At 43.5% G+C, this 21287-nt stretch overlaps 1 protein-coding gene across 9 annotated transcripts in view; it reads left to right on the top strand.

The window, feature by feature from the left end:
* The window catches only part of LOC123771607 (centromere protein F), a 155047-nt gene that overhangs the window by 1509 nt on the left and 132251 nt on the right, over positions 1-21287 (top strand). For 7 of the 9 annotated variants that reach the window (XR_011224712.1, XM_069313434.1, XM_069313433.1 and 4 more), the window contains exons 2-3: positions 6101-6211; positions 10526-10609. Coding sequence is in view for 8 of the 9 variants with exons in the window: in XM_069313434.1 (XP_069169535.1) it covers positions 6128-6211; positions 10526-10609 (168 nt within the window). In the remaining variant the exon portion in view is untranslated. Of the gene's footprint in view, positions 1-5321; positions 5847-6100; positions 6212-10525; positions 10610-21287 lie in introns of those variants that run through there. The other 2 variants (XM_069313430.1, XM_069313431.1) reach the window with 2 other exon arrangements.

The raw sequence follows: 21287 nt of genomic DNA, 5'->3' as shown, positions 1-21287 counted from the left end.
AGCGTCGGTGTGTGGCCCTCCCCTTGTGGCCAGCGTCCGTGTCTTTCCCTCTCCTTGTGGCCAGCGTTGGTGTGTGGCCCTCCCCTTGTGGCCAGCGTTGGTGTGTGGCCCTCTCCTTATGGCCAGCGTCGGTGTGTGGCCCTCCCCTTGTGGCCAGCGTTGGTGTGTGGCCCTCTCCTTATGGCCAGCGTCGGTGTGTGGCCCTCCCCTTGTGGCCAGCGTTGGTGTGTGGCCAGCGTCCGTGTGTGGCCCTCCCCTTGTGGCCAGCGTTGGTGTGTGGCCCTCTCCTTGTGGCCAGCGTCGGTGTGTGGCCCTCCCCTTGTGGCCAGCGTCCGTGTGTGGCCCTCCCCTTGTGGCCAGCGTCGGTGTGTGGCCCTCTCCTTGTGGCCAGCGTCGGTGTGTGGCCCTCCCCTTGTGGCCAGCGTCGGTGTGTGGCCCTCTCCTTGTGGCCAGCGTCGGTGTGTGGCCCTCCCCTTGTGGCCAGCGTCCGTGTCTTTCCCTCTCCTTGTGGCCAGCGTCCGTGTCTTTCCCTCTCCTTGTGGCCAGCGTCGGTGTGTGGCCCTCCCCTTGTGGCCAGCGTCGGTGTGTGGCCCTCTCCTTGTGGCCAGCGTCGGTGTGTGGCCCTCTCCTTGTGGCCAGCGTCGGTGTGTGGCCCTCCCCTTGTGGCCAGCGTCCGTGTCTTTCCCTCTCCTTGTGGCCAGCGTCGGTGTGTGGCCCTCCCCTTGTGGCCAGCGTTGGTGTGTGGCCCTCATGGCCAGCGTCGGTGTGTGGCCCTCCCCTTGTGGCCGGCGTCCGTGTCTTTCCCTCTCCTTGTGGCCAGCGTCCGTGTCTTTCCCTCTCCTTGTGGCCAGCGTCCGTGTCTTTCCCTCTCCTTGTGGCCAGCGTCCGTGTCTTTCCCTCTCCTTGTGGCCAGCGTCCGTGTCTTTCCCTCTCCTTGTGGCCAGCGTCCGTGTCTTTCCCTCTCCTTGTGGCCAGCGTCCGTGTCTTTCCCTCTCCTTGTGGCCAGCGTCCGTGTCTTTCCCTCTCCTTGTGGCCAGCGTCCGTGTCTTTCCCTCTCCTTGTGGCCAGCGTCCGTGTCTTTCCCTCCCCTTGTGGCCAGCGTCGGTGTGTGGCCCTCCCCTTGTGGCCAGCGTCCGTGTCTTTCCCTCTCCTTGTGGCCAGCGTCCGTGTCTTTCCCTCTCCTTGTGGCCAGCGTCCGTGTCTTTCCCTCTCCTTGTGGCCAGCGTCCGTGTCTTTACCTCTCCTTGTGGCCAGCGTCCGTGTCTTTACCTCTCCTTGTGGCCAGCATGAGACGAAGCATTAGCCAAGCGCCAGATGCTGACCAGCATCCTTGTGACCCTTCCCTTATGACCTTTCCATTATGACCATTGTCCGTGTGTGGCCCTCCCCTTGTGACCAGCGTCTGTGTGGCCCTCCCCTTGTGACCAGCGTCCGTGTGTGGCCCTCCCCTTGTGACCAGCGTCTGTGTGGCCCTCCCCTTGTGACCAGCGTCTGTGTGTGGCCCTCCCCTTGTGACCAGCGTCCGTGTGTGGCCCTCCCCTTGTGACCAGCGTCCGTGTGTGGCCAGCGTCCGTGTGGCCAGTGTCCGTGTGGCCAGTGTCCGTGTGGCCCTCCCCCTTGTGGCCAGTGTCTGTGTGGCCCTCCCCTTGTGACCAGTGTCTGTGGCCCTCCCCCTTGTGGCCCTCCCCTTGTGACCAGCGTCCGTGTGGTCCCTCCCCCTTGTGACCAGAGTCCGTGTGTGGCCCTCCCCTTGGGGCCAGAGTTCGTGTGTGGCCCTCCCCTTGGGGCCAGTGGCTTGTTTCGAGAGAGTTTGAGCTGACCTTGAGTGTATGGATCTAGTGAACTAATTTAATCCCAAACCTGTCCAATTCACCCATAAACCCTCCAAATAAACCCAATTAATCAAACAGATCCAGTTAAGAAATGCATCTGACTTAACAAGCCAAGTTAACAAACTTGGCCTAACAAAGCCACCTATCTAAAAAAAAACCCTCATCTATTCAAACTAAAGCCATCTAAAGAAACCCACCTAACCAACTCTACTAATTTAACAACTCCACATGAGCCTAACAAAATTCATCCAGCCTAACACTGATTTCACCTTTGTAAATGCACATTAATGACTCTATGTAAAAGACACATCGAACACTTTATGTAGGGCATACGTAAATCTGTGTATCTATGTATTTATGTATGTAGGTTAGCTTAGCATTTTCAAAGCACCGAATCACCTTCTGTGGTTGATTGTTCAATAAATCCTTGAACTATATGTTTAGCACTTCTCTAACCCTGTCCATGGAGGACAGAAGAAAATGTATATATGCTGGTTAGCATTGTAAATGTGTGGCCACATCTGTGGTAGAAAAAAAAAACTGACCTATTCTTAACAAATGCACCCAAAGCAAACAAAGTTAGCTAACTTAGCCTAGTAACATCACTCAAGTCATCAATGCCAGTATTCAGTAGTTCTACAAGGCATACAAATTGATTCAGTTAAATTCCCCTTAAGAGTTGTTACATTCTTGTACAGCCACTAGTACGCGTAGCGTTTCGGGCAAGTCCCTGGAATACGATCCCCGCCGCGAAAGAATCGTTGTTACAACCAAGTACACATTTTACTGTTGAGTTAAACAGAGGCTACAGTTAAGGAATTGCGCCCAGTAAATCCTCCCCGGCCAGGATACGAACCCATGACATAGCGCTCGCGGAACGCCAGGCGAGTGTCTTACCACTACACCACGGAGACTGTTAAGCATCACGACCTGGATGCTGCTGTGGGCAACAATGAAGCAGAGGTGCGTTGAGGGTGATGCTACGGTGACGAGCCCCGGTATTCTGTAATCGCACTATGTAACATTGTACTTTTTTTTTTCCTTTGGGTAATTAGTGTTATTTTCTAATTATCTAGCTGGAGCATACCTGGGGAGGGTTCTGGGAGTTCTTCTACACCCCGAGCCCCGTCCTGAGGCCAGGCTCGACTTGTGATAACTTGGTCCAACAGGCTATTGCTTGGAGAGGCCCTCAGGCCCGCATTGCTTATGCCTCCAAACTATAGAAAATAGCAGTTATTTCCCCTGAAACTTTACTCTGGCCTTTGCCTTAGGAAAACCATCTTGACGATACCTGTACGTACTTGATGACTGCAGACTCCTTAACTAGAGCTGTGACAATTTTTCTCGACTACATAAGGAGTTGATGTTATCTCCCTTCTGGTTATTTGTTTGGGCTTATTAAATAAACCATATTTTAACTAAGGAAATTAGTTTTTTAATGTGTTTAATAATGCCACCAAGGTTTGATTTAAATCAAGATGATTTGATTTAAATCCAAAGATTTAAAAAATCCTTGATTTTAATGAAAATAATAATTTTAAAATTTAAAATGATATAGAGATGGTTATCATAAGCTTGCATGCAAATTTGTATATTTTTTCCATAAAATAGTTATTATGGAGGTTCTGCACACATCAAACAACTTTCATTTATTTTTCAAACTTACTTACCATGATTCAGCGTTCATGAATCTCACAAAATAGTCTAATTTTGGGGATGCAGTATTATGGTGTATATTATACTCTCATTTGTTTCATGCTATTAAGCAATACTCATGAAATAACAGCCGCGAGTATTGCTTCTTGCATGCTTGGCCTCATTAGGGTTCAGAGACAGGCAGCAAATTTCCTACATTTGAAGGCTTATTTCTTGGGCACCACTAATTGTTAAGATGTGATGTTATGGGATGTGGTGCCAGGGTATGTTGGTATAGTTATGTGTACTTAGGATGCTTGTGTTCCAGGGTGTATTTTTGTACATGGTTCACCATCACCTAATGTGGCCAAAGGGTTAATATTAAAAGTGTAAAATGACGAAGTATTGAAAAAAAATGCATTCCATTCACCTGGGCTCTAGGAGACTCGAACCGCAGACCCCACGAGTGTGAGGCCGAAGCTCTGTCAACCGAGCTGTTGAGGAGTCTTGATGAGGAAAGATTCCAGAAGCAACATCCTGCCGCCAAGCTGGAATTTTCGATTTTCCCTGACTACTACTGAAGCTCAGAGGAATTGGTGATCTACGCCCACACTATAAAAATTGTCATCCACACTTCTGTGGATTTTTTTTTTTTTTTTAAATAGTAGTGTACAATTTGCTGGAAATTGTGATGATCTGATGAGGTGAATTTCATAGCAGCTACTTTGGAAATCAGATTTAAGAGGTTGCACCTTTGTCCAGATTTGGAGCTTAGTGTTATTCACGGGTCTTTCCATGCCAAATCATCACAGTTGCTAACCCAACCATCTCAGGTTTACATGAAGTTTGTTAGGATGTCACATGAATACATGAATATGGAGTTACGTGAGTACATGAAGAGCCATAGGCAAAATTTTAGCCCTCAGTGATGCACAATATTCCTACAGCAAGGTTTCCATTGTGAAAAATACAAAACATTTGTTTACAAGTACAGTAAAAGACCTTAATAATTTTGCTTCTAATTGAGGTAGGACCTTCTTATTGTGCATGTTTTTAAGCTGAGGAAGCATTGTTTTTATTTAAAAAAAACTTTGACATGAAAAAATTGTTATTTAAGGCTCACATGATGTGACTTTTGACCCTTAAATATTTTTTTTGTACAATTAAAAGAATTCTCTCTCTTGTATAAGTTTTATTTTGGGATGCTTTGGGGACAGAAGTAAACTAGAATGATAAAGTATACGTATGCAGTAGTGACTTGTATTCACCTACTGTAGTTGTTTAGGTTAGATTAGGTTAGGTGGGGTTGAGCTCTGCTCTCTCGGCCCACCTCTCAACTGTCAATCGATCAACTGTTACTAACTATTAATGTTTTTTTTTTCCCACACACACACCCCAAGAAGCAGCCCGTAACAGCTGTTTAACTCCCAGGCACCTATTTACTGCTAGGTAACAGGGACATCAGGGTGAAAGAAACTGCCCATTTTTGTTTCTCGCCGGCGCTGGGAATCGAACCCGGGCCATAGGATTACGTGTCCAGCGTGTTATCCACACAGCCACTGGCGCCCCGGTGGTTGTCTAATAGTGTGTGTGTACGTTTCAGTAGGGTTGCCATTTTTTTTATAACTAAATTTAGCTCTTTTTGGTATAAAGTATTTAGCTTCAGTTATTTCACATTTAGTTCCTAATTTATGATAACATTTTCTGCATTGATATGAAAAGGACATAAAAAGTAATATGTGAGTGACAATTTTGTGTTCAGTTGTACTAATCTTCAACTATTAATTTATATTTTTTTTATTTTTTTTTTTTTTTTTTTTTTTGGTAATACATTCTTTGTAAAGATTTTTATTTTGCATCAGTGCTTCTGAGTCTTGCTAGAGGTAATGTGGTGTGTGAACAAGTGGTGCAAGTGACTGTACAGTATACTTGAACAGAGGTACAGTATCTTAAAGTATTAATACAGTAACTTGATTAAGTGTGTGGCGATGGATACACACAGACACAATACTGCAACCCATTTGATATTAAAGGCCACAGCAGTAGTACAAAGTTAAGGAAAGGTGGTACCAGGTAGTAAGCAAGGTAAATATTGCTGGAACAAAGGTGGATATCTTCAAGGAGCATTTAGATAAGTTTTTGCAAGAAGTGCTGAACCAGCAGGGATGTAGTGGATATGTGGGCCGGTTACCTTGCGATGATTTTTGGGCTCAGTGTGCCCGTGGCCCGGTCCCTGAACAGGCCTCCTGGTTGCTGGACTGGTCAACCAGGCTGTTGGACGTGGCTGCTCGCAGTCTGGCCGCTCTAAGCAACAGCCCGTTGGACGAAGTTATTACAAGTTGAGCCTGACGGTACAAGAACTCCTGAGACCCTCGCCAGGTATGCTCCAGGTACCATGGATGATAGGAAACTGGCACATGTGAATAGTTAACAAATGATGTGACATTTGATGTGAAAATGATGTGAACTGTGCAGTACTGTATACAACTAATGTTTTACTGTCATTTTAAAAAGCTTCCATAAATTACAGTATGGTGTTTGATTGCTAACTGTAAGAGTACAGCAGTAGAGTACCTGTGTTTTATTGTGTATGTATGTATGTATGATATTAACTGTTGTTGTCATGTTTACAGGTGGTAATGATTGTTGACTAAAATACCATGAGTTGGTTTGGCTCGGCCTCGGAGTGGAAGCAGGGCCTGAGTACCTCGGCACTCAGTAAAGTTGAGGAGCTAGAGAACCAGGTGAGACAGGGAACCCACCTTTTAGTTCTTGGCTTAGGCCACTGTAACATATTTCACATTGATATATGTACCTTATGCAGGTTTTTTTCATTATGACACACACAACATTCTCTCCCCACATTTTGAGTGAATACCTTTTGACTGTACCCTATTTATTGGGTATCTCCATTATTGATGACCAGACCACACACTAAAAGTTGAAGGGACGACGACGTTTCGGTCCGTCCTGGACCATTCTCAAGTTGAGAATGGTCCAGGACGGACCGAAACGTCGTCGTCCCTTCAACTTTTAGTGTGTGGTCTGGTCAACATACTTCAGCCACGTTATTGTGACTCATCGCCTGCATATCTCCATTATTGATGCCTTATGGCTGTGTCTAGTTTATTGGGGGGGGCTTGGGGAGTAGAACCCCCCCCCAGAACCCCATCCAGGTACATGTGATATATAAAGAATAACATTGTGGTGCTTCGGTGTGAAACTTTAATGACCTATGGTGGGTGGTGCAAGGAAAGTTCCCATTGATACTGTACTGTATTGGAAAATACCCCATTGGCAGATTTTTAGAGCCATTTTAACACTGTTGAGAGAGGAGCGGTTTGAGTGTAATCTCTCAACTGAGTCTAGTTGCATCAAATTGTTCAGAAATTTATATATATGTTAATTGACATATAGTCAATTAACATATAATAATAATAATTAATAATAAATGTTTATTCAGGTAAGGTACATACATACAAGAGATTTTACATAAATTAATTGATTTATAGATAGAGCTAGTACATACAATGCCTAAAGCCACTATTACATAAAGCATTTTGGGCAATATATTAGTAATAGTAGTCAGTTACACACAATATTCTAGGACATTTTAAAATAGGTGTGAAGTGAATATCTTGTGAATCATTGTTATAGTGGTAGTATATATCAGTTATAATTGTACGGTACTGTATTTCCATCTCTTGCAAATGCCTGCATGAAACAGACTGTAGTCCATAGATCCCCCAACAAACTGAGGTGGTTTGGGAGCCAGGTGCGTATTAGTTGAAACATGAGCAAACTGATGCACTCAAAAACACGTGTGTAGCAGAGCAATTTCAAGCTTGAAACCTTATCATACAAGTAATTGACTTAGCGAGGGCACCTGACAGCTGAGTGGATAGCGCTTCGGATTCGTAGTCCTGAGGTTCCGGGATCGATCCGCGGTGAAGGTGGAGACAAATGGGCAAAAAGTTTCTTTCACCCTGATGCCCCTGTTACCTAGCAGTAAATAGGTACCTAGGAGTTAGACAGCTGCTACGGGCTGCTTCCTGGGCGTGTGTAACAAAAAGGACGCCTGGTCGAGGACCGGGCCGCGGGGATGCTAAGCCCCGAAATCATCTCAAGATAACCTCAAGATAGCCAGAAGGCATTAAAGCATCCTTTAAGAATAGGTGATCCTTGTGAAGCTTTTACCAAATCTGAGACAAATCTCCTACAGTATTGCTTCATACACCAGACCGGGCAGCAGAGATGTTAAGCTCCGAAACCACCTCAAGGTAACCTCAAGGTAGCCTGCCAGGTGCAGTAAAGGTTGGAACAAGACAGAGCTGTCTTGTAACCAGTCGACCATGGTTACTTGGTAACCGTGGTAGACTGGTGAAAGGTTGGGACCTTGAGGCTAACAGGGAAATGGTGGCTGAATTATATTTGAATGATTATTGATGATTTGTGAGACGGTAAGTCAAATACAGTAACATGGCAGAAATACCCCCCCATCCCTTTTTTTTTTACATGTTGTGATAATGGTCCAGGATGGAGAACTCAGTCACTTCCTTTATTTTCAGACATTTGGATCATGTGTCCAATTATATATGGGCTTTTATTTTTATTAATGCTGTAATTGTAATCTTTAGGAAGAATAGCCTTTATATAATTTAGGTTCACAGCATGACAACCGTCAATGCTGCACCAAGCAGAGACTTGACAGTCCCCAAAAGTAACACTGTAGTGGATAACACTGGGTACAAATGTAGCACCAGTGTTGCCAAAGAGTGGAGAACCAAAACTCCAGAACAGAAGTGTAGACATGATGTGAACATTGAAAAACCTCAGAGTAAATAGCTTACAAAATACTGTTACATTATGAATTTCACCTACACTATATAATGTACAGTGGCACCTCCATTAACGAGCGGCTCTATTTACGAGCATTTCGAGTAACGACCCAGCCACTCGCAGCAAATTTCTCTATTGACGAGCCTCACCTCTATTAACGAGCAAAACCACATGGTGCTTTCTAGCGTCTCGTGGGTTCTCGCAAATTCTCGGATGCCTCCGATGCCAGTGTTGTTGTTGTATCGTGCACGACAAGCATCCCTCTGCATTTATTTGTGCTTTTCTTTGTTTTTTTGTGGTTTTGTGACTACAATTTGTAACGCACGATGTTGCCAAAGAAGCTGCTTGCTATAGATAGTGTTGTCAAGATGAAGAAAGACACAATTACTGTGGATTTGAAGAAGGAAATTATAGCAAAGCATGAGCGTGGTGTCTGTGTGACTGATCTCACAAGGGAGTATGGCAGGGCCTCATCAATTTGCACCGTTAGTAAGGGGATGAGGAGGTAAGGGAGGATGCTGCCTCTTCCAGTGAGATCAGGGAAGTATTGGGAATGTTTGAAAAGGTGAATGAATTCTTGGAAAAGCATCACCCTGATAAAGCAGTGACAACCCGGTGTGTGAGTTGGTATGTGTAAGAAATGGCAGCAACATCATGAGTGGAATTGCCAGGTCAAAGGCTCAAATGATTAAGTTTGAGTCCTGGGTCGGAATGGTCAATTTAACTCCAGTCTTTCACAGTTTCTTCCTCTTAACTCACCAAGAGTTAAGACTACTTAATCCTCATGTGCAGCATTTCCTAGCCTTTGTACCCTTGAAATAATTTTGAGCCATACTTTAATGTTCACTCACGAATTTCATTGTCAACTGAAAGGAGATGCTTTCTGCCTTTGCTCTTGGTACTGGTTAAATGAGAAAAATTAAACCAAAAAATACACTTGCACATGATTAGAATTAAACAATTATCACTATCTCCTGCAGAAACCCTAGTTACCTTAGGATTCTGTGGAACCCCAATTCAGAAATGCTGCTCTAGTGTAAAATAAGATACTGTATAAACAAAAACACCATAGTGGAGCTCACGATAGTGAAAACTCGTGAAGGTGGTAGTGACCTGTAATCCAGGAGAGGAATACTGAAGGCAGATGGGGTGGCTAATGGGGCCATGGAACTACATAGCCTTTAGCTCTCAAATAGCTGCACCAGCCAGTCATTTGCCGATGGCCACGCTAAGTCACCATGGCTAACAACACTGGGAGACAAACTGCTAGATGTAACAAGTGACAGATAACAAGACTGTGAAACACAATGACAGCAAGAGAGACTTCAGGTCCAGGGTTTGCAGAATACACGTGTCTACACAAGAGATCTGTACCTCTTCGATCATTGCGGCTTAGTCAGTACTTGATGAAATGCTTTGAGTTTCATGGTACTACGAGGTCGTCCTCAACCTAAGGTCTGTCGTACGAGGTCATCCTCAACCTGTAAATACTATAGTATTTAAATAAACTGTAGCAACTACATTAGAAATCATGTAGCAGCTATCCAAACATTCCAGGAATTCCACATACAGTATTACAAATAACATCTGCACTCATTTCCCAAGAATTCTATGTACTACAAATGACATCAAGCAATTTCACATCAACCAATTAGTGAGAAACCTTGCTCGAAATCAAGTGGATGGGGACATAAGTCTGTCTGACCACAGCATCTGCAATCTCATCACAGCTCATCCAGAGGCAGGACCACCTCTGATCTACCTCAACCATCATGTCCTATAACAGCAGTCAGCAGCATCACCTCCACTTACCAGCCTCGGTCCCACCAACTGTAACCAGTCTTTGCCACCAATGGGGGGAGGGGAGGGTGGAGGGAGAGGGGGGGGTAAGTGGTTGGGGAGAGATATATAACTTTTCTCTAACATCTGCAATACCAAAATATCTAGGAAATATATATAAAATGTGCATTATTTTAAAGGTACTGTATATATAGGTACAGTACTGTATTTGTAAAATGTTTATTTCTTAATACTGTACCTGCCAGCTGTCTATAAAGTTGTTAATGTAATATATCTGTTGAACAAAAATAATACAATTTAAGCTCATTTTGATTATTTATGTAGCTACCGTGTCTACCTATTTATTGCCTGTTGTATGGCAAAGGATTATTAAGTTAACTTTTGATAAACCGTACGAGTACAGTGTTTATTTTTTCCAGGTTGAACGACTGAAACGTGAGAGGATACAAAAACAGAATCAGCTAGATTCTCTCCAGCAAACTTTAGACAACCAGAAAAGAAAGGTAACTTTTGTGTTATTTAGCACTTCTGCTGGACCGGTGGGTTAGCCGCCGCACACCACAAGGTTGGCCGAGCGTTGCCCGTTAGCACACAACTTCACTCCAATGTTATTACTCTTTTAAACTTTCTCACCTTAATTTTCGTGCTACGTCATTCAATTTGGTATTAAATTGTTCACTGAAGAATGCTGGAAAGTGATATTTGCATATAAGAACATATACAGTGGTACCTCGGAATACGAGTGTCCCTGAGTACGAGTTTTTCAGAATACGAGCAGGATTTCCTCGGAAAATTTGCCTCGGAAGGCGAGGGTGTTGATACGCGTACAGGTCGAACTAGCTCGTCTTGGTACGGCGATCGCCCCTCAGTTTACCAGTGCCTCGCGCCCAGTGACTATCCCGCCTCAATTCTTCACCAGGATTTTCAGTGTTTTGTTGGATTTTTGGTCATTTAACCATAAAAGTTGTTATTATATATCTCACCATGGGTCCCAAGAAAGCCAGTGGTAAGGATCAAGGCAAGAAAGCGCATGTGAAGATGACAATAGAGGAAAAACAAGAGATCATTCAGAAGCATGAAAATGGTACACGTGTTGTTGAACTTTGTAGGCAGTACAACAAAGCCACATCAACGCTATGCACTATACTTAGCAAGAAAAAGGACATTATGAGTGCTAAAGTGGCAAAAGGCGTAAGAACACTCACGAAACAAAGACCACAAATACTTGAAGAAGTGGAAAAGTTGTTATTAATTTGGATACACAACAAAGAGTTAGCAGGTGATAGTGTTAAAGAGGCCATCATTTGTGAGAAAGCCAAGGTATTGCATGAAGACCTTGTAAAGAAAGCCCCTGGAACGAGTGCAGACACGATAGACTTTAAGGCAAGCAGGGGATGGTTTGAAAAATTTAGAAAAAGAAGTGGTATCCATAGTGTTGCGACTATGGGCTCACCATAGCCTGTGCTACTTGGAGCTTGTTCAGAGTAGCTTAATCTATAACAAAAGTGTTGCGAGGCATGGGGAGGCTGCCAGCTCAGACAAACCAGTAGCTGAAAGATTTATTGAAGAATTTAAAGAGTTTGCAGAGGCTGAGGGATACCTACCGCAACAAGTGTTTAATTGTGATGAAACAGGACTGTTCTGGAAAAGATTGCCTAAGAGGGCATACATTACCAAGGAGGAAAAATCATTGCCCGGACACAAGCCTATGAAAGATAGGTTTACGCATGTGCAGTGTTCAAATGCGAGTGGCGATTTGAAAATTAAACCCTTGCTAGTGTATCATTCTGAAAATCCAAGGGTTTTCAAACAGTATAAAGTGCAGAAAAACCAAATGTGTGTGATGTGGAGGGCTAATAATAAGGCATGGGTGACTAGGATTTTTTTTCGAAGTGGGTGAATGAAGTGGTGCGCCCTGCCATAGAAAAATATCTGCAGGAGAAACATTTGCCACTGAAGGCCCTGCTTCTCCTCGACAATGCTCCTGCTCATCCTCCAGGCTTGGAAGATGAATTGTTGCCCAGATACAATAAATTCCTCACAGATAAATTCCTTCCTCCTAACACCACTCCTCTAATTCAGCCTATGGACCAGAAAATCATAGCGAATTTTAAGAAACTTTATGAAAGGGCACTTTTCCGGAAATGTTTTGAAGTGACTGAAGCCACACAACTCGCCCTCAAAGAGTTCTGGAAACTCCATTTTAACATTTGTAGTGCTTTAAAACTCGTTGACAAAGCCTGGCAAGAAGTGACTGAGAGAACCCTGATCTCTGGCTGGAGAAAATTGTGGCCTGAATGTGTGACAGAACTAGACTTTGAGGGCCTAGACCTGTAAATGATGCGCCTATTGTTGAGGAAATTATTACTCTGGGCCAGCAAATGGGCTTGGAATTGGATGGTGGTGATGTGGAGGAGTTGGTGGAAGAACACAACGAAAAACTGACCACCGAAGAACTCCAAGCCCTTCAAAAGGAACAGCAAGAAGACACAGCTGAGGATGTTTCTCCAGTGGAGGAGGATGAGGCAGTACAGAATGTCCCTTCTGCAGACATTAAGAAGGTGTATCGGATGTGGGAAGAGATGCAAACTTTTATTGAAAAGACTCACCCAGAGAAAGCTGTAGTAGGCCGTTGCCTTAATCTTTTCAATGACAATGTGATGCCTTACTACAGAGACAGCTTGCGAAGGGAAAAACAAGCTTCCATGGACAGATTTGTTGTGAGAAAATCGAGCAGTGAGCCACAACCAGGACCTAGTGGTACTCAGGCAAAATGTGCCAGGGAGTGCACACCAGAAAGGTCTTTACTGCCTGATGTGATAATAGAAGGGGACTCCCCTTCCAAACAGTAACACCTCTCCTCCTTCCCCTCCTTACCATCTTCCATACGCCTACAGCATTCATCAACAAGGGTAATTAATAAATTGAACATAGTTTTGTAGGTTTATTTAGATGAATTAGGTATAAAATTTAGTTTGAAGTGGAGTTTTTGGGTAGTCAGGAACGGATTAATTCATTTCCCATTACAGTATTTCTTATGGGGAGATTAGCTTCGGATTACAAGTTTTCGGAATACGAGCCGTCTCCAGGAACGGATTAAACTCTTAAACCGAGGTATCACTGTAAGTCACTTTTCTATAATTAAATCCGCTGTGCACCACAAGATAACCCGATCGTTGTCCGTGAGCTCACGACAACACTCCAATTTTTTTTTTTTTTTTTTTTTTTTTTTTTTTTTTTTTTTTTTTAGCTTTCTCACTTCAATTTTCATGCTACGTCCTTCATTTTTTAACTATGTAGTTTTTAGTTCACAATTGAATGCTGTTAAGTAATATTTGCATATATTTACCAGTCTCTGTGGTGTAGTGGTAAGACATTCGCCTGGCGTTCCGCGAGCGTTTTGTCATGGGTTCGTATTCTGGCCGGGGAGGATGTGCTGGACACAAATCCTTAACTGTAGCCTCTGTTTAACTCAACAGTAAAATGAGTACTTGGTTGTAAAAACGATTCTTCGCGGCGGGGATCGTATTCCAGGGACCTGCCTGAAACGCTACGCGTACTAGTGGCTGTACAAGAATGTAACAACTCTTGTATATATATATATATACAGTATATAAAAAAAAGAAAAGAAAAAAAGAACATATAAGTCTCACCATTCTATGCTTTCAACGAACACTCAATAACTTTACCCTCATGCTTGTTTCTTTCAATGATTTCATCATGGATTGACTGTTCTTGATCAGTATCCATCTGGAAGTCAATTTGCAGTGTTGATAAAGCCGGTAGCAACAAATACCCGAGATAAAATATCCTGAATGGGGAAATTTTTTGACTCGAGAGGACGCTGCGGCTGTCGCGAGCGAGGTCACCAGAACAGTGAGTCTTCAGCGTGGGTAGGTGCCCATACGGCGGGGTCAGAATGCCACGTGGGGGTATACAGAGAATGGGAAGATGTTGCTCATTTTAAAACAAGTCCCATAGTATTTGGACAATAAATGGAATCCTTACAAATTTTTCAATTAACCCTTAACCACTGAACTGTGCAACGAGCCTGCAGGCGCTCGACACGGGGTGCACAACGCACCTCCGGGTATTTCTATTTTTCGCGGTCCATTCAAAACTGGCGCGCGGTGACACGGGTACAAAATGGATGCCTGGGGGCCTCGGTGATTGTCTGCCATCTTGAAAAAAAATCCCAGCATGGGGGCCTCGTAGCCTGGTTGATAGCGCGCAGGACTCGTAATTCTGTGGCGCGGGTTCGATTCCCACACGAGGCAGAAACAAATGGGCAAAGTTTCTTTCATCCTGAATGCCCCTGTTACCTAGCAGTAAATAGGTACCTGGGAGTTAGTCAGCTGTCACGGGCTGCTTCCTGGGGGTGGAGGCCTGGTCGAGGACCGGGCCGCGGGGACACTGAAGCCCCGAAATCATCTCAAGATAACCTCAAGATATGCCCTGCAGCCGTGGGGAGCCTCAGTTTCAAAGCAGCAACAATGTCTGATACATCGTCTACAAGCTCCCGTTCTACGGTCACCCACAGTCATGGAAAACGACTCTCTGAGGAGCAGATACGCTATATTTTGTATGATGACGGTGTTATGGATGATGACTTAGACTATGATCCAGAGAAAGACCTTACGCAGAGGTCTGATACGAGGGAGGGAGAGACTGAGGTGGATGATGTTGCAAGCATGTACGGTACACGCGCCTCGCCCAGCCTGCCTCGCCACCCTGGGTCAATCACCACCACCATGTGTGTCCCCCTGATGCAAGTTTATTCAGTGATAGTTCTTACGATGAATCTTTCTCGGGCTTCAGTGACATAGGCGCCGATACAAGTAGTGTGGACGACCCGAGTACAAGCAGCGAGGGTGTTACCAGGCAGGATTTTGCTGCCTTAGCAACACGTTATGGCAAGCGACATTGTGTCTCGCAGCAACAGGACAATGACGACAATGGACCCTCGACATCAAGTGTTCATGGTAGGCCTACGATACGTAGACCAGCCTCCTCAACCATCCATACCCTCACGCAGCTCCAACACGAGACGACGTAGCCCGTGTTTTAGGTGCTCGTGGTGGTGTTGGCCGTGGTGTTGGCACCAAAACCAAACCCCTGGGTGTACCTGTGTGGGAGGATTGTGCCACATTTGTTCCACAAATGGGTTCTGTTGGGAGCCGGTCGGCCGAGCGGACAGCACGCGGGACTTGTGATCCTGTGGTCCTGGGTTCACTCCCAGGCGCTGGCGAGAAACAATGGGCAGAGTTTCTTTCACCCTATGCCCCTGTTACCTAGCAGTATAATAGGTACCTGGGTGTTAGTCAGCTGTCACGGACTGCTTCCTGGGGGTGGAGGCCTGGTCGAGGACCGGGCCGCGGGGACACTAAAAGCCCCGAAATCATCTCAAGATAACTCAAGATAACACAAATACCAACATTTGATGCTTCTGATGTTGGTGTGACACCATTATTTCCGTATACATGTGAGGAAATGGCAGAAATAGACTATTTCCTGGTGTGTTTTGACAACGAATTAATGACCCATCTTGTGACCGAGACAGATACGCTCACAGCCTCATAGACACCAGCATTTTACCTGCCTCATGCCTCGCGCAATGGAAGGACACCACAATTGATGAAATGTACATGTTTCTCGCACTGAGCATGATGATGAAGCATTCCGAGAAACACGTCATCCAGGTTTATTGGAGTAAAGACAGCCTTGTTCCATCGCCCGTGTTCAACAGGTATATGTCGCGAGATAGGTTCCTGTTGTTCCTCAGGTGCCTGTATTTTGAAAATAATGCAAATGAGGACTGTGGAATAGTAACTTCCACGATAAACTGTGGAAGGTACGGAAGGTGTTCAGTGACAGGAGAGGCAAGTTCTGCGATTATTTTGTACCTGCACAGAATGTGGTAATCGACGAATCGCTTGTACTGTTCAAGGGGCGACTGGCATTCAAGCAGTACATCCCATCAAAGCGGCACTGATTTGGACTCAAGTTTTTCGTGCTGTACGATTGTGAAACTGGTATCGTCATGGACATGATTCTGTATGTTGACCAGACCACACACTAGAAGGTGAAGGGACGATGACGTTTCGGTCCATCCTGGACCATTCTCAAGTCGATCGACTTGAGAATGGTCCAGGACGGACTGAAACGTCGTCGTTCCTTCACCTTCTAGTGTGTGGTCTGGTCAACATACTTTAGCCACGTTATTGTAACTCATCGCCTGCATGATTCTGTATTCTGGTACAGATGTCGACATACCAGCTCAAGATGAACATGGGTTCTCCGGCAGTTTCGTCAAAACCCTGATGGAATCGTTGTTGAACAAGAGGCGTATACTGTTCACTGACAACTATTACACCAGCCCCTTGTTGACCAGATACCTCCTTGCCCACAACACCGGCGTATGTGGCACTGTGAAGGCCCACAGGAAGGAAATACCAGTGTTTGGCATAGGTATAGCAGTGGGTGATTGCTAGCTGCGCAAGTGTGACAATATGCTCTCAGTGCGGTGGAGGGACAGACTCCAGGTGAATATGTTGACTACAATTCACACTGGTGCCATGTTGGACAGTGGCAAAATCCACTTTCAAATGTGCTTCCTCATATATAAAACAGACTGTCATAGACTACAACGTAAACATGTGCCTCGTAGATAAATGTGACACGATGCTCGGTGCCGTCGAGTGCGTGCGGAAGTCTGTGAAGTGGACAAAAAAGTTCTTTTTCCACCTCATAGATGTTGCAGTGCTCAACTGCTTCAATATGTATCTGGTAAAATCTGGCAGACCGCCAATACGGACATTTGGCGTTGCTGTTGTGTCACAACTGCTCGTAAAATATGGCAAGAAGGGCTCTGTTGCACTGTGCGGGGTGCAAGCAACAATGCCACACGCAGCTCCAGACAGACTGAGGGGTAACGAGATGTTCGGTGTCCACATGCTTGAGTATATACCAGGCACAGCATCACGAGATAAGGGTAAATGTGCCTGTATAGTATTCAAGAACACTATCCGAAGAGAACAAAAGCGAAGATGCATCGGCACCAAGTGTATGGAGTGCAAGGTTCCACCATGCCCCGTTGGCTGTTTCGCAGCATATCTCTTACACGTGGCGTTCTGAATGTGTTTATGGTATGTGTGTATATAGTGCGTGATACTGTACGGTGTGTAAATAGATTGTATATATATGTACATAAATTAGCATGATACATTGGAAATATGTGCAAGATATATGTACACATGTGTGATGCACGTAACACAGTGTCTTCGAAGAGTACTGATGTTCTACTGCCATAATATAGTGCCGTATTCATTATACATAGGATTGGCACGAAAAAACAAAAAAATATATATTTGGAACTGTGTGCAAAAGATGAACAGAAATATATTCGTGGCAACTCACGCATCTTGAACCGAGCGTGCTACTGGCCCCGGGAGCGTACGCCACAGGCGACCAGGGAATGATATCACGTGCAAACTTACAGACCCCATTGCGGCCAAAGTAAGTTCAATTTTGAGTTTTTGTTCACATATCCATACTCGGGGAAGGGTTTTAACACCCCCCCCCCCCCCCAAAAAAAAATCCAGATAATTTATTTCTTGCGCACAGGGGGGGGGGGAGGGTGCCGTATTTGATAGTCGAGCAGCACAGTGGTTAAACTGCTCAGTATATGGGGGCATAATTGTGAAAAAATATTTGAATTACGTAAAAATTACTTAAAAATGTTAAACAAATCTCCAACTTGTTTGCTTCTGTGTCGTGAAACTTACATGAAAATATTTTCAGAAATTTATTTTAGACAAATATTTAAAAAAAAAAAAAAAAAAAAGAGAATTTGTTGATTAGGAGAACAGTTGCTATTAACTGGAACTGGTGGATAATGCAGTAATAGAGAGATGCTGGCACCTGTGTGACGCACGAAGAAGAGGAATAGTAGCAAGAAGTGCCCACAAAGTTAATATGTCGCTGGTGCCTTTGTAGCATTGCTGAGTAATACATAATAACACAAATAAGAATGAGTATGTTATTATGCTGTATTTTATTATATATCATATAAATACATTGCCCAATGTTATTACCAGTTACATTCAACAATATCCCAAATTTAGTTTTTTCGGTGATTTTTTTTTTTTTTTTTTTTTTTTTTTTTTTTTTCATTGTTTATTATTTAAATTTGTTGTAACCTTTACATCTTAGAGAGTGCGTACCCATCCCTTACTATGTGAAGACAGAATTAAATTGGTCTACAAATAAATCGGTCAACTCTCAGAACTTGGGACTTTGAATTTATATTTTTGCTAATTTTTTCCCAGATTTCAAACTCTATTTTCCTCGTTTCTTTAGGTTGTTTTGATGATTAGGGACTAGATTAGGGCCGTTTTACTCATATAAAGTATACCCCTAAATATATCCCCTAAATCATTATAATTATCCCTATGCAGGCGATGAGTCACAATAACGTGGCTGAAGTATGTTGACCAGACCACACACTAGAAATTGAAGGGACGACGACGTTTCGGTCCGTCCTGGACCATTCTCAAGTCGATTGTGTAGGGATAATTATCCCTACATTTTTTTTTTTAAGGGTTATTTTTTCTTGACTTCATTTCATCACGTATTGACCCACAACTTTCACATATTCGAGTATGAATACCAAACAATGTTTATTAAAACATACAAGTAAATTCATGAAGTAGAACTGCCTTATTCATTGTATATCTTTAACTAGAGTTTCAACTTTAGTATCCAAAAATCTAGTTTCTGACCGATTCTCACCATTTTTACATATACAGTAGTGTGCACAGCTGTTCGTTCTACAATCCCTATAGAATTGATTTTTCATAAACTCTTAAATGTTTGGAGTTATAAATTTTTGTTCTCTAAATTTGCACATTTCAAATGCCATAGTGACACTTTTTTTTTTTTTTACAGTAAACTATACTGAAAACCTATATTCCAATTATATGAAAATGAAGATCATATGTTATTCTAAGAGCATAATAACACCAAATGAACAATTGGTGATGTTTTAAATTTTTTGCAGCCAATTTCAAAATCTGAAGTTTTCAATGTTCAATTTGATAATTATTTGTTATTTCTTGTTTTTCATGTTACACTGGTATCATTTAGACAATGTTGGAGGATTTGCCTTGTAGATTATGCACAAAACATTTGAAAGAGTTTCAGAAAATTTAAAAAACTGCGTTCAATGTCACACTTCATATGATGTTTTGCGCAGTTTAGGGGTTAATGACGTCTTGATGCGTCATCACACACACACTTGGCGTATTTTGGTTATATGACAAACTGTGCATGATCAGGCATCGAAAGTGTTAATGGTGGAACATGACAGCTGGCCAAATGTTGTGGATGTTGTTATAGATTCAGCTACTCGGAACAAGTTCCAAGTAGCACGGGCTGTGGTGAGCCCGTGACTTACCTGGCACAGGAGCGGGGCAAATAGCACAGGCTGTGGTGAGCCCGTGCTACTTGCCCCGCTCCTGTGCCAGGCAAGTCCACTACGGGCTGTGGTGAGCCCGTAGTGGACTTACCTGGCACAGGAATGGTGCACATTCATGTTGTGGAGTATATAACACCTTTGTACTGTATATGTAATACAAGTGTCATTGTAATTACCTAAGTTTAGTTACAAGATGAGAGCTACAGTCGTGATGTCTCGTCTTCCCAGCACCGTCATTTTTTGTTGTTGTGAAGCTACTGACGGTTCTAGCCTCCACCACCTTCTCACTTAACTTGTTCCAACCATCTACCATTCTGCTTGCAAAAGTGAACTTTCTAATGTTTTTCCAGAAGCTTTGTTTTGTTAGCTTAAATATATGGCCTCTAGTTCTTGAAATACTAGGTCTCAAGAATTCTTCATTACTGTATGCATTTTCTTGATTCCCATTACTGTTTTCTACGTAGTGACCATATCGCCTCTTTTTTCCATCTTTTAGCTTTGGCATATTTAATGCCTTTAGCTCTCCTTGTAGCTCTTGTCTTTCAGTTCTGGAAGTTGCATGTCTGCACCTTTTCTAGTTTGTTGATGTGCTTCTTAAGATATGGGCACCATACAGATGCGACATATTCCAACTTTGGTCTTACAAAGGCTGTGAACAATTTCTATTTCACCATCCATGTATTTAAAAGAAATTCTGAAATGGTAAAGTGCAGCATAGGCTTCTCGCGCAATGTCCTTTATGTGGGTCTCGGGTGACAATTTTCTTTCTAGAACCACCCTTAGATATCTTCCTTTATTATAATTTTTTAAAGCTTTTTCGCATAATTTGTAGGTTGGGTGTCATCTGTTTTCTCATTTTCCACATACGTGAACCATAACATGGCATTTATTCTTCTTAAATTCCATTTGCCAAGTGATGCTCCATACACTTTTGTCCAGGTCTTCTCGAAGGGCGTGACAACGGTCCAAGTTTATCTTCCTAAGTATCTTAGCATCTCGGCAAACATGTTCATATTATTCTGTATTCCATCTGGTAGGTTGTTTATGTAGACAATACAAATATCCGGTGCAAGACCTGAACCCTGTGGTGCTCCACTCGCCTTCAACCTGTTTAACAATACTTAGGCATTTAAATTATCCTGGAGCTCCTTTGCTACACTTGTTGTTTACTGTGTGTGTTAGGCAGCACTTTGATTGTAAAGTTTGCTTTGTTCTTTATTATACGAGGAATGTAAGTATGTTTCTTGGATAAAATGTGAAAATTGGAGTTGGTAGGTATTGTACTTGAAGAATAGTCTGATTGACATGTGCATATGTACTACTTTTAGTTTCTTGCACAGTGATCTTTGAACCAAGTGATCATATAACATGTCATCATTGATTCGCCTTCCCATTATTAGGCCTACTGTTTAATTACTTAGACATTATCAGTTACTTTTATCACATGCTCAACACCCACAACCCCATCATTCAGTCTGATCCCCTTACCTTACCTTGAGGTTACCTTGAGGTGCTTCCGGGGCTTAGCGTCCCCGCGGCCCGGTTGTCGACCAGGCCTCCTGGTTGCTGGACTGATCAATCCCCCCCCCCCAACCCATCCTTCCCACAGCCTCCTTATTCCCTACCTTCACTGCCTGCCCACTCCTCTCATACCTACCCATGCTCTCACAACACCCACTTCCCCTCGCCCTTCTAAATTCACACCA

Source organism: Procambarus clarkii, chromosome 75 (assembly GCF_040958095.1).
Source record: "Procambarus clarkii isolate CNS0578487 chromosome 75, FALCON_Pclarkii_2.0, whole genome shotgun sequence".
NCBI lineage: Eukaryota > Metazoa > Arthropoda > Malacostraca > Decapoda > Cambaridae > Procambarus > Procambarus clarkii.
This window is presented reverse-complemented; position numbering and strand designations above follow the sequence as displayed.